The 17,552-nt window shown below is 37.0% G+C and overlaps 1 protein-coding gene across 1 annotated transcript in view; it reads left to right on the top strand.

Moving 5' to 3' along the window:
• Positions 1-17,552, top strand: part of DACH2 (dachshund family transcription factor 2) — a gene marked incomplete at its 3' end in the record, with an annotated part of 115,366 nt that overhangs the window by 23,885 nt on the left and 73,929 nt on the right. The window contains exon 4 of the mRNA XM_017885622.1: positions 15,288-15,423. Coding sequence (XP_017741111.1) covers positions 15,288-15,423 — 136 coding nt within the window. The remainder of the gene's footprint in view (positions 1-15,287; positions 15,424-17,552) is intronic.

Genomic DNA, 17,552 nt, shown 5'->3' with positions numbered 1-17,552 from the left:
TTTTTTTTTTTTTTTTTTTTTTAAAAAAAAAAAAAAAACGGTATCTGTCTCCTTGGAAAATTTCTCATTTATGTCCTGAATTGATTTTCCAATTTATTTGCATTTGTTTTCAGATTTCTCTTGCCTGTCATTGAGCTTCTCTAAAATTAACATTTTGAATATTTTATCTGTCATTCAATAATTTCTTTGTGATTCATTTCTTTTCCTGATCAATTTTTTATGGTTTTATTGTGTCATATTTCCTTGCTTATCATGCTTCCTGGTGTAACAGTAGCTTTTTCCAAGTTTTTGAAACTGCTTTTATACAGGAAATTTTTGCTGAAAGTGTATATATGTTATTGGTTGAGTCGGATACTTTGGCTTTGACTTTGGGTGCCCACGGTAGTGTAATCTATACAATATTTTCTGTAATATACAGGGTCATTGGTATCTGTGATTTCCTCCATGGGTTACGGTACAGTTATGTGTTAAGCCTGTGCTGAAATTTTGCTGTAGGAATGGGATGCGAGACAGATCATTCTTCAGAGAGTAATGATGGCATCAATAGGCTGAATCTGCCTGTTCTTAGTCCCCAGAGCAGCTTACACAGGCACTAGTGTTCATGAGTCCTGAAGGGCCAATTTGTGAGCCTCTGGGTAGCTTGTTTGGATGCTGGTAATGACAGTGGTGGGCCATGCATTTGGGCAGGTTCCCAGGACCCCTGGACTGCTGGTGTGATGTGACTAAATGCAGTAGTGAAGATGGAGCAACCCACTTGAAATCAAGTGGTTTGTGCTCGTGTTGCTGGTGCCTGCAATTGGTTGTGGAGGCTCGTTCACCTGGCCAGCTGATAGCACATGTGGGTGGGTGTCATCTGTTGTGGTATTGGTAGATTGGGTCAGTATGACTTCAGACTCTGGAAGCAGCAATCAAGTGCCAGCAATAATAAACTAGGATGGGAAACTTCCTGGGTCCTGCATGGCGTGCTTGAGTGCTGGGGATATGGGTCTAGGCAAGGAGACATTTCCTTGAAAGTAGTGACTTCAGGTGCTGTCTGTGATAAGCAAAAGTGGGGTTGTCCTCATGCCACCAGTGGAATTCTCAGGAATGGACTGTCATGGCTGTGCTGTAGACCTGCCATCAGGGAGGGTGGGGCTCCTTATAGCTGGAGGGGCAGGTAACTCTGGAAAGTACAGCCTGTCCACATCTTGATCTCACAGCAGCTGTAGCAGGGGAGAGGGAATTGTTTCAGGAGTGTCTGCCAGGTGGCAGATGCAGCAGAGTCAGCTCAAACTCTGCCCAGTGGTGGGGCACAGCCCAGTGTTACACTCTCAAAATTGCACCAGGTGTGGGTCCATAACCAGACAGAGTGGTGTACCTCTCAGGTGAGCAGCATGGATAAGAAGCTGTGGAAAGTGAAGTCTGCTTATGCCTCAACCTTGCAGCAGCAGCATGGATAAGAAGCTGCAGAAAGTGAAGTCTGCTTATGCCTCAGTCTTACAGCAGCCTCAAGTAGGGTGGTAGAGATTGTCCTAACGGTGTGTGGGAGCACTCAGTTTCCCAGATCCTTCCTCAGTCCAGTGTTGGCAATGGCAACAGCCTTGTCAGTGCTGCCTCGGAGGAGGATCTAGATCCTTGGTATCTAGTCTCTCAGAATGGTTCAAGGTTGAAGCTGCTCTGAGATTGGAAGCCTGTGGGATTTTGGGTGGATTCCCTTTCTGGAGCAACACCCTTGTCCAATCACTAGGCAACTCCCTATGTTAGGCTCAAGGCCTGTGTTGGTTGATGGGTTCTTCTATAAGCCAAGATTGCTAAAGTCTGTTGCAGGAGTGTGGAGTCCTGGGGAGTTTCTCCCTTACCTTTTCCCCATGTCCAGGAGCTTTTCTTGGTCCCCAGCAAGCCCCCATCCTGGTAAGCTGCTTCAAACCCTCTCATTACTTGCTTTGGGGTTTCCCATGAGTCTCTGTTGAATTTTACTGTTCTCTTTTAGACAGTCTGTTTGAAATGTGAGTATCTGCTCACTGTTCTTTAAATTTTATAATCCTAGCAGTTTTACATAATAAAACAAATATTTAAATTTGTATAACTCATTACTTTACAAAATATCTTAGTTGAATTCACCAGGTCTTTTATATCATTTTTACCATGTAGGTAAACTGTCTTTCCAAATATGCATTATCAGAATATTTAACATTTAATTATTAGAAGTAAATGTCTTCACTATGAAATTTGATTTCCTTCTGACAAATCCACTATGAATTAAGAAAAGTCACAGTGGCCTTTCCCAAAACCTCTTTGCTGTGTATACTATAATCGATTTAAAACACACCTACAGAAAAACAATACTCAGAATTTGAAAGATGCAGTATGAGAGTAGGGCACATTATAAAAAGGGTCCAAAATTTGTGTTTAGTTATATAAAACTTGTGAAAATTTATAGAAAGCGCTACCAAATTATTTTGAAATGTTTACATTACTCATATTGTCATTTTTTTCTTTCAGATCAAAATTACCTTTTGATATAGTTTGGATATTTGTCCTCACCCAAATCTCATGTTGAAATGTAATCCACAATGTTGGAGCCTGGGCTTGGTGGAAGGTGTTTGGATCATGAGGGTGGATCCCCCATGAATGGCTTGGGGCATCTCTGTGGTGAAAAGTGAGCTCTCACTCTGAGTTCACACAAGATCTAGTTGTTTAAAAGGCTGTGGCACGTGCCCCATCACATTCTCTTGCTCCTGCTCTGGTCATGTGATATGTCTGCCCCCACTTCACCATCCACCATAAGTAAAAGTTTCCTGAGGCCTCCCCAAAGCAGGTGCCAGTGATATGCTTCCTGCACAACCTGCAAAACCATGAGCCAATTAAACCTTTTTCCTTATAGGTTCCCCTTTGTCAGGTGTTTGTTTATAGCAATGCAAGAAATGCCTAATACAGAAAACTGGTACTGAGGGATAAAACATTGTTGTAAAGATACCTTGAAATGTGAAGCCAACTTTAGAACTGGGTAATGGGCAGAGGTTGGAAGAATTTGGAGGGCTCAAAATAAGACAGAAAGATGAGGAAAAGTTTGGTACTTATTAGAGACTGATTAAATGGTGGTGACCAAAATGCTGATTAGGATATGGACAGTAAAGTCTAGGCTGCTGAGGTCTCAGATAGAAATGAAGAATTTATTTGGAACTGGAGCAAATTTCACATGTGTTATACCTTAACAAAGATCCTGGTTTGCATCCTGTTCATGCTCTAGGGATCTGTGGAAGTTTGAACTTGAGAGTGATGACCTAGGGTATCTGGCATAAGAAACTTCTAAGCATCAAAGTGTTCAAGATGTGGCCTGGCTGCTTCTAACAACATATGCTCTTATGTGGAAGCAAAGAAATAATGAAAAGTTGGAACTTGTATTTAAACAGGAAACAGAGCATTAAAGTTTGGAAAATTTGCAGCTTAGCTGTGTGGCAAAAAAAGGAAAAAGCTTTTATGGGAGAGAAATAAAAGCAGGCTATGGAGCAACCATTTGCTAGACATATTTGCATATCTAAAAGAAAGCTAAGTGCTAATATCCAAGACAATGAGAAAAAGACCTCAAAGGTATTTTATAGAACTTCATGCAGCCCCTTCATCACAGGCCTAGAGGCCTAGGAGGGAAGAATTATTTCTTGGGCCAGGCCCAGGGCTCTGCTGCCCTGCACAGCCTTGGGACACAGCTGCCTGCATCTCAGCTGCTCTAGCTCCAGCCTCAGCTCAAAGGACCCCAGATAATGCTCTTGCCACTACTCCAGAGGACACAAGCCACCATATCCCTTGGCAGCTTCTGTGTGGTGTTAATACTACAGACACACAGAATGCTTGAGTGGATGAGACTTAGTAGCCTTTGTTAGGTTTCAGAAAACGTATGAGAAGGCCTGGGTGTCCAGGCAGAAGCCTGCTGCAGGGGCAGCGCCCTCACAGAGAACCTCTACTAGGGCAGTGCAGAGGGAAAATATGGGATTGGAGCCTTGACACAGAGTCCCCACTGGGGCACTGCCTAGTGCAGCGATGAGAAAGGGGCCACTGGTTCCAAGACCCTAGAATGGTAGATCCACTGGCAGTTTACAACTTCAGTATGGAAAAGCCACAGATGCACAACAACCTGTGAGAGCAGCACAGGGTCTGAACTCTATAAAGCCACAGGGACAGAGCTGCCCAAGGCCTCAGGAGCCCACCACTTGCATTAGTGTTCCCTGGAGTTAAGGGCAGTTGGGACATGGAGTCAAGGGAGGTTATTTTGTGGGATGTGGGACATGAAGTCAAGGGAGATTATTCTGGAGCTTTAAGATTTAATGACTGCCCTGCAGGGTTTTGAACTTGTGCGGGGCCTTTCTTTCGGCTGATTTCTCTCTTTTAGAACATGAACGTTTACCCAATGCCTATACTCCTGTTGTATCTTGGAAGTAAGTAATTTGAATTAATTGGTTTTAAGTAAGCAATTAGGTTTATAGGCTCATAGGTGGAAAGGACGTGCTTTGTCTCACATGAGACTTTGGACTTTGGACTTTTGAGTTAATGCTGAAACAAACCAAGACTTTTGGGGACTGTTGGAAAGGCATGATTTTACTTTGCAATGTGAAAAGGACAAGAGATTTGGGGGATTCTAGGGGTGGAATGATATAGTTTGGATATTTGTTTCTGCTCAAATCTCCTATTGAAATGTAATCCCCAATGTTGGAGGTGGGATCTGATGAGAGGTATTTGGATTATGGGGGCAAATCCCTTGTGAATGTCTCAGGCCATCCCCCTGGTGCTACGTGAGCTCTCACTCTGAGTTCACATGAGATCTGGTTATTTAAAAATGTGTTGCGCCTACCTCCCCACCCTTGTTCCTGCTCTAGCCATGTGATATGCCTGCTCCTGCTTCAACTTCCATGAGTAAATACTTCCTGAGGCCTCTTGAGAAGCAGATACGAGTGCTATTCTTCCTGTGCATCCTGCAGAACCATGAGCCAATTACATCTCTTTTTTTATAAATTACCCAGTATCAGGTATTTATTTGTAGGAATGCAAGAACTGCATAAGACATCCTTTTTGCCATATCATTTTTTAAAATCCCTGGGATTAAAAAAAAAGCAAGCTGTGATATTGAAACATGTTTTCAGTGTCCTTCTAAACACATGCCACTCTTCTTTAGCTTGGTTTATGTTAAGCTGATGCCTGTGCTAATGCTTGTCACTGATGATCATAACACTTAGATCACTAATTCCACTGGAAGCTAGTCTTCTAGTATATTCTTTGAATAATAGGATTATATGCTGCATAGAATATATCAAGTTAATAAATGACTGGCTATACAAATCATACTTATTTCTAACATTTAGTATTTCTAGACAAAGGTCCTAGGAGCAACTTTTAAAATATTTCTGCACTTCAGTTTTCCTTTCTGCAAATTGGATCTTTGCTTTCTTATACTTTACTTCTATATTACATATAAAGTTTTATTTAAATTATAGTTTACCATCTGAAAATTGATTAGGCTAATCTGTAAGCTGTGTTAACTTTTCATTTTAATCATAAGTCAATTTGTCATTCGCTATGCAGGCTTATTTGTTTAACATTACATTGATCAGATGAAGCACTGGTATCTGGTTTTAAAAAATTGTTGGTTATTCAATTTTTTGTTTTCTATTCATTGAATCACTATTGTGTATCCAGGTCGTGCTCAAGGTTTATGATTTAAATGGGAGAGACCAAATAATGAACAAAATAAAATAATATATATAATTCTTACTTAAGTATTGATAGACAAAATGAACCGTATTTTTTTCTTTTGAAAACATGATAGAGTTGCTTTTATGCCCTATGAGACCAGGGTTTTGAGTTATAAAAAGAAGTGAATACTACCATATAATTATTTCTACTTATTCTACCTTCACATTGCTTAAATTTTAATACTGGGGTGATTTGTAGTGTGCTATTTTGTCTCTTATTTTTCAGATTCCTTAAAGAAGCTATGGGATATATGCAACTGTGATGAGCTGCATCTCACAAAATACATTTATTTTCAGAAGTTACAAGTCTAGTTTTTTTTTTGAATTGCTTCATAGGGCTCAAATGAACACAGAACTTGGTGTATTATTCATGAACTTAATATTTGGCTTAATCAGGAATGGTTGAATGTTAGGAGAAAGAAAAACTTCTAATTTCTATAATAGACTTATTACATTCAGTGTTTCAGATTTTATAATTTTATGGGCCAGCATCTACTGAATGCCTAATAAACCACTCTCAAAAACAAAACAAATCAGAAATAAGAAAGATAATCTGTCTATTATAACATTGCAATTTTTTTGGTGTAGATATTTCATATCATGGCAAATTTCAGGTCACCAACAGCTTAACAATCCGGTTCACAAAAATTAATGAATTTTGCAATGGCTCCAGTTGAGGCAGTGTCCAAGGCAGACAGCCTCCTTTTAAAACATATTATACTAAATATGAAATGGGTTCACTTCAGACTCTCCATGGCAACTTTCTTATATCTATTAAGCAAAGCAAGCAAAAAAATCTTTTCCAACAGTTTACTTTTCAATTACCTTCAAACAAAGGCATAACACATTAACTAGATTGTTTGAGAATTCTCTATAAAGGAATGAATAAAGTTTGTCTTACAGTTTAATTTATACCCTTTACAGAGAATGGTATTAAATTGGAAGGGAGTTTTAGCTTAATGATTTGGATCATTTTTTTATCAGATGTAAATATTAGGTTTAAAAAAAAAAGTTTGGGATTAGAAGTGTGGATGCCTGCAAATGTCCTCAAATGGTGGAAAGCTGTCACAACGAGGAAAATACACCTGGTAAGTCTTTTTCATTTTAGGTCTCAGAAGTGATATAACTTTTAGAAGCTTATATTCCAAAGAAAATATGTATTTCTTACATAGTCTGATAGATTTCCTTGCCTCCATGGATTTAAATAATTAACAGTGCATCTTAGATGCATAGGATATATCTACTATAGCAACACTGCCCATAATGGTAGCCATTAGGTATGTGTTGGTATTTTAACTTAAATAAAAATATAAAATTCAAACTTCAGTTACTGAATTAGTCACATTTCAGGTGCTCAATAGCCACATGTTATTTGTGGCTATTGTATTAGACAGCACAATTATAGAATGTTTTCATCATTGGAGAAAGTTCCATTGAACAGAACTCCATTAAATAGGGTGAATGGAAGGTCTAGAACCATCCATCATTTTGAGAACAAAAAAGGATAATAAAGATTTAAAAATCAGCAAGCGTCTTGAAATTATACTTTCGGTTACCCAGAAAGGACAGCTACTGTTGACTTTTGGTTTATTGTACTATTATCTTCATCACTTTCTGTTAGAAAACAGAATTCACTGATTTAGCAAATGTTGAATGTATGCAAAAGACTCTGTCATATTGCTTTGTCCAAAACACAGAAAAGAAACAGACATAGATAGGCTCCACCCCCAAAAGGACCACTTCTGGCTAGAGCCGTCATAATTTGTTAGTTAAATAAGATGCATTCAGAAGCCGATTTCATTAGAGGTAGTATGGTATAGTTGCTATCTGCCTGGATTTGAATCCTGGTTTTACTATTCCTTGTTATGTGACCTTAGGCAAATTAATTAACCCACCTGTGTCTCAGATTGCCTCATGGTCCCAATGAAATGGGGATGATAATTGTACCTACTTTATAGTGTTAACACGAGCCTAAGTGAGATAAAGCATGTTAACACATTTAGAGTAATGTTTGGCACCTACTAAGTGCACAGCACGTATTAACCAATATTTTATATTCAAGAATCCATACAGAAATAGTAGTAAGTAGAAAACCATATTGTGGTCAAAAACTAGCATGAGATAGAGGTAGCTTCCTCTATGTAGGTTCTTCTGTATATTCTCTCATCAGTAATGGGACAACGGGAGCCTCCACCTTTAAATTCACCTACAGTTATTGGCCTACAACATTGATTTACCTGTGATAGTTGCCTTGATTTGATACCCCAGAATAAAGATTATGAGCCTGATGGGGGCTGGAGAAGGGTGCCCAATTAAATATCAAGTTTGATCTGGTTGGTGTTTAATTTTAAATAATATTTGAATGTTTACATGTGAATTATTTAGTATAGTTTGCACCATGGGCACCTACAATGCATATGAAAACACACATATGCCTGCCTTTCATCCCCAGTGGGGTACATCAGGCAGTCAATAAATATTTGTTGCATGAGTGAATGAAAGCTAAAGGAGTCACTGGATATTAAACTTTGGGGAGTGTTTCCAACATAAATTATTATTACTAATACAGACTTTAAATCCAAAAGTGAAAAAGACGTTACAAGTTGCAAATAAATGTTTCTTGTTGTTTTCTGTCAGTAGATAGTTTGGGAATATTGCTACACAAGGCACATGGCAAATTTTAGTTCTGGCTCAGATCCCTTTGGTGTTGGCTCAACTATTTGCATGTGTTGCTAATAAATAATATAGCTATAACATGAATTGGAATTGCATTATGATCATTAGGCTTGCAAGACTATTAATCCTTAAATTATATTATTGAATGTGGCAAAATCATGAAGACAAAAATAGGTCAGATACCTTACTGGTATGGAATTCTATTCCCTGTTTGACATTTAAGTGTCTTACAATACATTTTTCTCTATTTGTGGGAAACTGTGTAATGTCAGTGTGCCATAGCTTTTTTCTGATAACACATTTAAGAAATTTAAGTTGGAAGCTGTTATTTGGCAGTTTACCAACACCATCTGATTAGCTCTGTTTCTTGTTTGGCTGAGCAGCTGGCGATTAATGAATTGATAGGAAATGGTCACACGGCAGTGGCGTTAGCATGTGAACATCTGGTATTAAAATTAGTCAACACAGAGAGGTTTTTGTGTGATAATTCAAATTCACTGACAAAAATCACTACTTGGGTCTCAGTCTAAGTGCTCTGTGGAAAGAGAAAGCTATTACTATCTCAGAGCATGAGATGAAGATGCATTGAGTGGGCATTAAGGGTTGTTTGTGTTTGTTTGTTTGTTTGGGTGGGTGGGTAGGTAGGTGGGAGGCAGAGTTACAAGTCCACAACATAACTTGGAAACCATGCATTTTTCCCACTGAACAATCCATTCTCCCACTTGAAGGTATTTTAGGCTATGGTCAGATATTATGGCTGATTCCCTTAATCTGTGAGCCTTTTCCAGGACAAGTTCATCACATTAAAGAGAGGAGAGGATTCTTTGTTCAAACACCACATCGGTCACCCATAGGTTGTGTGTATTATTTTCCACTCTCATGCTTACGTATTCCAGCTGCACCCCCAATCTGGCATTATTTTTTATGCATGATATTATGTTGCCTCTTCTAATTCAGGATTACAATTATGCCTTCAAAACCGCTGAAGAGTGAAAGCTCCCAATATCTAGAAATTTTTTCTGAGTGGTGAGTTTCTTAAACACTCCTTGAGAAACAAGATAAGAGTATTGTGGACTCACTGTTTCATAGACTAATGAAATACAGATGTTGTGATAGCTTCTACCCTGGAATAGGGAGTTTAACAATTACTAAATTGCATAATTTTCCTTTTAACCTCAAGAGCCCTTTTCCATTTTTTAAGTTTATGAAAACTTTGCTATATTCATCATTGTTAATTTAAATTCAATGGTAAATTGCTGATTGTAGAACACAGACCAATTCTTAAATTGTTTCATAAACATCCATAAAGTGTCATGCTTCCAAAGTTTTTAGATAAACCAACTTTGGGCATCAAATTACTCCCCCTATTTAGTGGTAAGCCAAGTTGGTAATAACAAAGAGCAAATTTTATTTTACTGTCTCCAGTTTTATTATTAAAGTCTTTCAAGTTACAATCTGTTCTGTTTCTGCAGAACTCTGGTGACAACACAGAAGAAGCATATCAATTAAATATGAAATATCAAGACGAATACATGAATAAAATATCCAGCATTCAAATAAACTTCCAAAAGCCACTCTTCAGCAGCAAAATGCCATTAAATCCTTGAGGAACTCATTAATAGATTAACATTTGGAAGAGTAATTACAATGAGAGTTGAAGTCACACTAAATAAAAATAAGACATATATTACATAATTCTACTGAATTCTTGAAAGAAATCAATATAATAAAATATCAGAGGCAATTCAACGTTGACACAGTTGTTTTTAAAAGGCAATGGAACATGTGCACATACATATTACCACATGGTAGAGATACTTAGCACAAATGTGTTAGTACTTCGTAAATTCTGTGTATACTTCCATATTTCCAAGAATGCAAAACAATATATTGAAATGAAATAAATGGCCTCTATGAACATGGTCAGAGTTGATACTTTAGTGCCAATAAACTGAATCCTAAGCCAAATTGACTGTGATAAAAAACTCAGTTTTCTAAACATTGTCCCATCCTTTATGAAGGTTCAAATGTACTTTCAAATAATTTGATATAATGGGCATCATTTTAACCATTTGTGATATACCTCTAAAGAAAAGAACTGGTATAGTAGAAGAAGGGATTGTATGTACTAATTAATAACATTTTCTATAAAACTTATTTTTTTTAAGCAAAGTCCTTGAACTATGTAAGTACACGTCAGAATCTGAGTTATTATTGAAGATAGTATTACTAATTACAGGGAAAAATAGGAATTGTGAGAATGTATACATTTTGGAAATCTCTGTCCTTTGCTACTTTGGATTTGGAGAAGACTTCTGTGGTTCATAGGAGCTACAGTTGTTTTCGATGGAGCATAAATTAAATACGTGAAAAGTAACAGGGTTGTAAAAGTCATAAATGCCATGTAAATGAACTTATCAATTAGTAAAAATGATTGAGGTTTTAGATTTGCAAGTTTCCTTTTTAAATGTACTTATTGATTTGTTGCAAATACTGTTAACCCTGTGTTTGGCAAATGGTGAAAACATTATCGCTTGTGTTCTCATTTGTAGTAAAACAGATTAACTTGCTGTGAAATTTTAACTAGGCTGAGACACAACAGTAGCCACCTAATGAACCAAAGCATATTGCAGTTAAGTAGCTAAATAGATGCATACTTATTACAGGGCTAAGAAATGGATCTGTTTACTTGCAAAGAAGAAATTCTTCATATAATTATTCATTATTTTAGGAGAATTTAAACATTCCACTTCCACAGAGATTAGAAAAAAACACAACACCTAATTCTTAATCAATATGAGACACTGCATTCACATAACATGGTTTGCGTGGTATAAAAAGTCTGACTTCTGTGCTGTCTTAGAAAAATAACAATGGACTGAACCTTGATCAAATTTGGTAAGTACAGGCTACAAAATCTTAAAGGAGAAAATTTGCTTCATGCAAAATGTTACTGTCACTCTTAATAGTCACCTTCTAAATTACGTTCTCAAAGTTAGTTCATTGTTTCACATAAGATGCTACTGAAAATGCAAAGGAGTTTCAGTGTAAATTATTGGAGTTTATATTGTTTGATCCTATGCTAATTTTAAATATGTTAGAGGAATCCACTATTTTTTCTTAATATGAGTTAATATCAATTTCATTTTTGTTAACATTCATGATATTTTCTATTCGTATAGGTGCTCTTATGATTTTTATGTATTCATAATGAGCATTCAGCTTTTATTAGGGAGGGTGAACAAGGCCAAGTATCACTGTCAGTTGGATTCTCTTGTTTATTAAACCATGAAACTGCATGGATCACTCAAAATTGTTTATTTTATTACAGCAGCATACATTGCTGTATATGTGATGCCAGTTTGCTATTACACAGTGATTTTCCTTTTGTCCGTTTTATTTTTTCACAATAACTGCTGCACTTTGTCCCTCTCCATTCATTCAGAGGTCCATTAGAGATAAATATAGTTCACTGAATTACACATATTTAAAGGACATTTTCAGTGTTGGAATTCAAACACAAATAGCAAATGTTCTGCAGTTTTCGCACATATTTTGGCGTGGAATCAGTGAGACACAATGATGAAAGACAAAACAAAAGGCCACATATATTAAATTCCTTTCACTGGTGTGTGTGTGTGTGTGTGCGTGTGTGTGTGTATGTGTACACACACGCATACACATACTATTTGAATAATATATTTTAAAGCATTATAGTTTAAGTTGAATTTCACAACTGATAAACTACATGTTTATTTTTCAAAATTGAAAGCGTATGATAGAAGGGCTGTATGGATATTGCTTTCAGTACCCGTACCATCCCTCCAAAATGTGAATAGAATTATTAGGGGATAAAACTTGATTCTTTTCTTCTGCTTTGCTTCTATATTTCTTTTTATTTTTCCTGGCAGACATTATGTGAGAAGCAGATATTTTCCTGCATACTAAATATGAGAGAAATATATCAGTATTCTACTCTGTTTGGAAACATTGTTTTGGAGGCATGACAACAGCTATAAAGTCCTTAACATGTAATATACATTTAGAATTATTGGTATTTAATTAGCATATACTACAGCTAATACACTCAAAGTCTATTCATTTCACTAAAGTTATTGGATGTTAATGAAATGCTAAGCAATAATGTAAAGGAAAATTTAAAAATATGCATACTACATTGATGACCGTATTAGTGTTCTATTGTTGCTATAACAAATTGCCACAAATTTAGTGGTTTAGCACAGTGCAAATTTATTATCTTGGGGTTCTGTAAGTCAGAAGTTGGACATGAGTTTCACTAGGCTAAAAGCGAGGTGTGGTCAAGGTGTGCTGCATTTCTTTCTACAGGCTCCAGAGAAGAATCTGTTATCTGTTTTCTTTTCTTCTTTTAAAATAATTTCAACTTCTATTTTGGATATACGGGATACATGTGCAGGTTTTTTACACGGATATATTATGTGATGGTGAGGTTTAGGGTACTAATGGTCCCATCACCTAGGTAGTGTCTATAGTGTCTAATAGGTAGTTTTTCAGCCCTTCCCCTTTCCCTCTCTACCCCTTCTAGAAGTGCCCAGTGTTTATTGTTAAAGGCCACTCACATTTCTTTGCTCATGGCTCCCTTCTTCCATCTTCAAAGCCAGCAATGTTGCATCTCTGTGACAATTCCTCTGCAGTCATTTCTCCTTCTGACCCTTCTTTTCTGCCTGTGTCATCCACAGTTTAGAATCCTGGTGATTAGATTGGGTCCACTAAGATAATCCAGTATAATCTCCCTATTCCACAATTCTCAATTGCATCTGCAAAGTCCCTTCCGCCATGTGAAGTAACAAATTCACAGGTTCTTGGGATTAAGGTGGGGATTGGAGATTTTAAGTTGGGGAGGTGGCATCATTGTGCCTGCTGCAATGCCAGACATTGGATAATGTTAACTACTACTAATGAAATAATACATTTTAACTCTCATGCTATTACTTTTGCATTAAACAGACAGTTTTTAGGGGGTTTATTTGGGCTTCTCATGCAAAATCAATGTCGAAATGTACAAGCACATATTTGACAAATTATTTCTTAATGTTATGGTGATTAGAATAATGATGTGATTACAGATAATTAGACACAACATTTAATTGAAGAAATTTATTATGGATGAATTAAATATTTTATAGAACATTCTCTGTCCCAGCATGTCCATCACCCAGTCACATTTATTGCATATGTGCATAAACACTGCATTTTGGTTCTTTTATTGATCAAATTAACTTAATGATTTGGATTTATTCATCAATTTGTGATGCATAAACATGGTGAATAGCTTCAGTGTTTTATAGCAATTTTAATAATCAGAAGTCTTGAGAGCCATAATAATTACTGCAAAAGTATGAAAAATATTTTATTAAAATTCATTACTGGCCGGGCGCGGTGGCTCAAGCCTGTAATCCCAGCACTTTGGGAGGCGGAGACGGGTGGGTCACGAGGTCAGGAGATCGAGACCATCCTGGCTAACACGGTGAAACCCCGTCTCTACTAAAAAATACAAAAAACTAGCCGGGCGAGGTGGCGGGCTCCTGTAGTCCCAGCTACTCGGGAGGCTGAGGCAGGAGAATGGCATAAACCCGGGAGGCGGAGCTTGCAGGGACCTGAGATCCGGGCACTGCACTCCCGCCTGGGTGACAGAGCAAGACCCCGTCTCAAAAAAAAAAAAAAAATTCATTACTGAAAACTACAAAAATCTATGGAATACTAGAAGAAGTGACCTTGATAGATAGTAGTGTTAAGTTTGGAAAAAACAATAATCGTGTACTGTGACTATTAAAATATATATACTTTTTTGAGATGGAGTTTTGCTCTTTTTGCCCAGACTGGAGTACAGTGGTGCAACTTCAGCTCACTGCAATGTCTGCCTCCTGGGTTCAAGGGAGTCTTCTGCTTCAGCCTCCCGAATATCTGGGATGACAGGTGCCTGCCACCATGCCTGGCTGATTTTTGTATTTTCAGTAGAGACGGGGTTTCACCATTTTGCTCAGACTGGTCTTGAACTCCTGACCTCAGGTGATCCACCCGCTTCGGCCTCCCAAAGTGCTGAGATTACATGCATGAGCCACCGTGCCCAGGCTATTAAAATATTCTGTTGACAGAATTCAACATAAGTTATTAAGGTCTGAGAGGTTACAGGTATCTAATATACAAGTATATTATTTGCATAAATTTTGTCCACACAGAAAAGCTCAACTTGTACCAGGTGCCACGATTTGTGAGTTTTATTCCAGGCCTCTCAAGTCTTTACATATGGGAGTTCTCCTTCTTAATGCGATAGGAGTATCACCCTTCAGGCCTTCCTATGAACTTTACATCAATCTAGAAGCTACAATAACAATAACCTTCAAAACACACCTACACTAGTAATCATTTATGAAGTTTTAGGAGAGCACATGGAAATTAACTTTTCTTGACCCTTTACCATATGCTTTTTTGTCTTTTCTATAATTTAGCCCTCATGATATTTTATTAATTTCACAAGAATCAAAATATATTTTGTTTAAAGATATGTTTTTTGAGAAGTGAAGGGGAACATCACACATCGGGTCCTATTGTGGGGAGGGGGGAGGGATAGCATTAGGATATATACCTAATGTAAATGACGAGTTAATGGGTGCATCACACCAACATGGCTCATGTATACATATGTAACAAACCTACACGTTGTGCACATGTACCCTAGAACTTAAAGTATAATAATAAAAAAAAAGAGATATGTTTGTAAGACGAATTATTGTAGATGAGTACACTTTCACAATAAGTGAGAGGTCAACATTTCAAATGTATAGACTCAACCAACATAAAAACTTGGCGCATAGATGACATTTCCTTTTGTGTTTCCTTTTGTGTCAGGAGCGGATCCCAGAGAGTCCTTCTCCTGCTCCTTGTCTGGAAGAGAATCATCGTCCTGGGAGCCAGACCTCTTCCCACTCCAGCAGCAGTGTGTCCAGTTCTCCCTCTCAGATGGATCATCACTTGGAAAGAATGGGTGAGTAACTTTTCTGAAACAGGTAATTGAAAAATATTGTTTCAGGAAATTAGTTGTTAGGAAAAATAGAGGAGAGGGAAAAGCTGGGGAAGCTGCCACCTCTTTAATATAAATAGCTTTTTGAAAGTTGGTCATTTGTAATTGCTGAAACAATATGACCAACAAAATGAAACTTACATTATTAGAAATTTATTCTCTGCAAAGATCTTCCTTTGATGTATCATTCAATCTCATGGAAGTAATATGATGGAATGTTTGTAGAGTATATGTGAGTTCTATATGTGATATAATACACCTGACACAGTCACAACATCTTTTTGAATAAGGGAAGTTAAAATATCCTTTAGGCAGTTCCCCTTTTAAGAGTGAATACAAAGTGAATCAATATAAGATTTGCCACAATCTCAGCAACTTAGATCATAAATATTTAACATGATTTCCCCTATGTTTATATATATTTTGTTGTTTCAGAAGCCTTACACCATAGACACTCTTCCAGAAATTGGTTGTGATGTGGCATATTGGAAACTTTAGTCTAGCTATGGGTCTGGCACTAACTAGCTATAACATCTTGTGTATGCCACTTAACAACCATGAATTTCTTTACTTATTATATGGAAAAAAACCTTATCACCCTGTCTAATGTGCTGGATTATTGAGAGGTGAAATGAAACATTATGTGAAAAAAATGCCAAGGAAGTGTGGTTGATAAAAATTACTCTTCTCTGTGTGACTTGACTTTGATTACTTATCATTTTCTGCTATTTAATTCTACTCAGGTATATAGAAGTCGACAGGTACATTCAGCTGTAACAAATTCTCATTTAGTGTATAGTAATTACCGATCAATTGAGTTAAGTAAAATCTTTGTTAATCTTCTGTACCTACACAGTCCAATCTCCTATGTACCCATTTCCTTTTGGCAAAATGATTTTTGCTATTCGTTTAGTCTTAAAGGGGGGGAAGTTCTTTAAGTGAACTGTGAATGTTTACAGCTTATAATAGCTATTGCTTTGAGCCTTTCCAAAATAATGTATTTTCTTGGGGGAAGAGAAATTTGGGAGATTAGGGAAGGTTTTAGATTTCAGAAGGATGAAGACTATCCCTTGGGGAAATTAATCCAAATCTCACTTAGCTTGTCAGTATTATATGTTTTTTGGAGCTCTTTAGCTTCATGGTGAGCATAGTGTTTCTCAGCATCTGGACCAAAATTATAATCACCTATGGAGTTTTTATTAATACGGATGCTGAGGCCATCTGCTCAGAGTTGATTCACTTGTCTGGAATAGAGGCCCCTGGGCCCCAGCAGTATTTGTTTTGGGCTTTCAGCCATTTCTTCCGGAGATTCTTAGTTCAGCCTCCATGTTAAAAACCAATAAATTTAGAGATTGAGGCTAATGTCTCTTCAGAGAGTAAGTTTATTCTGGAAGACCTGATAGATGGTCTTCCTGCTTTACTCTTTCTGTGACATAGACTACGCTGGTTGTACAACATTGTGTACAACTGATTCAAGAAAGTCGTGAAGAGAATAAGAAGCTAACAAAGGAGTGACCACTAAATAATCAAAGAAGGCAAAAAGACACATTCTTCCCTGTGGGAACCATTTCATACTGATGAGGGTGGGAAGAAGGAGCAAAAGGGGAAAGGGATATAAGACGATAATTATTTATTGAGTCTGCTAAAAGCAGAGCCAAGCATAGGAAATATAGCTTGGAATAATGATCATGTAAAAAGAATGGGCCATCTTATATTAGACAGTAAAATCAAACATATCCGAAGCAATGGAAATCCTAAGAAAAAAATGTTGACAGTATTATTTATCTGCTAATTACAGCTGGCAGTAATTAGGCTCTATAATGCACATTCCCAGTTTCTAAGCAATGATCACAAGGATGGCTAAATTAAAAAAAGGCTTGAGATTTTTACATGTGACATTAGCAGTTACCAATTTTAATTAATAGGGCGTATAAGTTTGAAAAAAATCATAGTAAAGGAGAATTAAATTATAAACTGCTGAAATTAAACATTTTTTTCTCTCTCAATATGTTTGTACAAAGAACCATAAAATTCCAAAGAAAGTTTAGGTATCTATTAATCTGCTATGTTAACAAGTCTCCATGTTATTATGT

This window comes from Rhinopithecus bieti, unplaced genomic scaffold (assembly GCF_001698545.2).
Source record: "Rhinopithecus bieti isolate Rb0 unplaced genomic scaffold, ASM169854v2 scaffold_15361, whole genome shotgun sequence".
NCBI lineage: Eukaryota > Metazoa > Chordata > Mammalia > Primates > Cercopithecidae > Rhinopithecus > Rhinopithecus bieti.
Note: the sequence above shows the minus strand (reverse complement) of the source record. Positions and strands in the feature narration are given on the sequence as shown.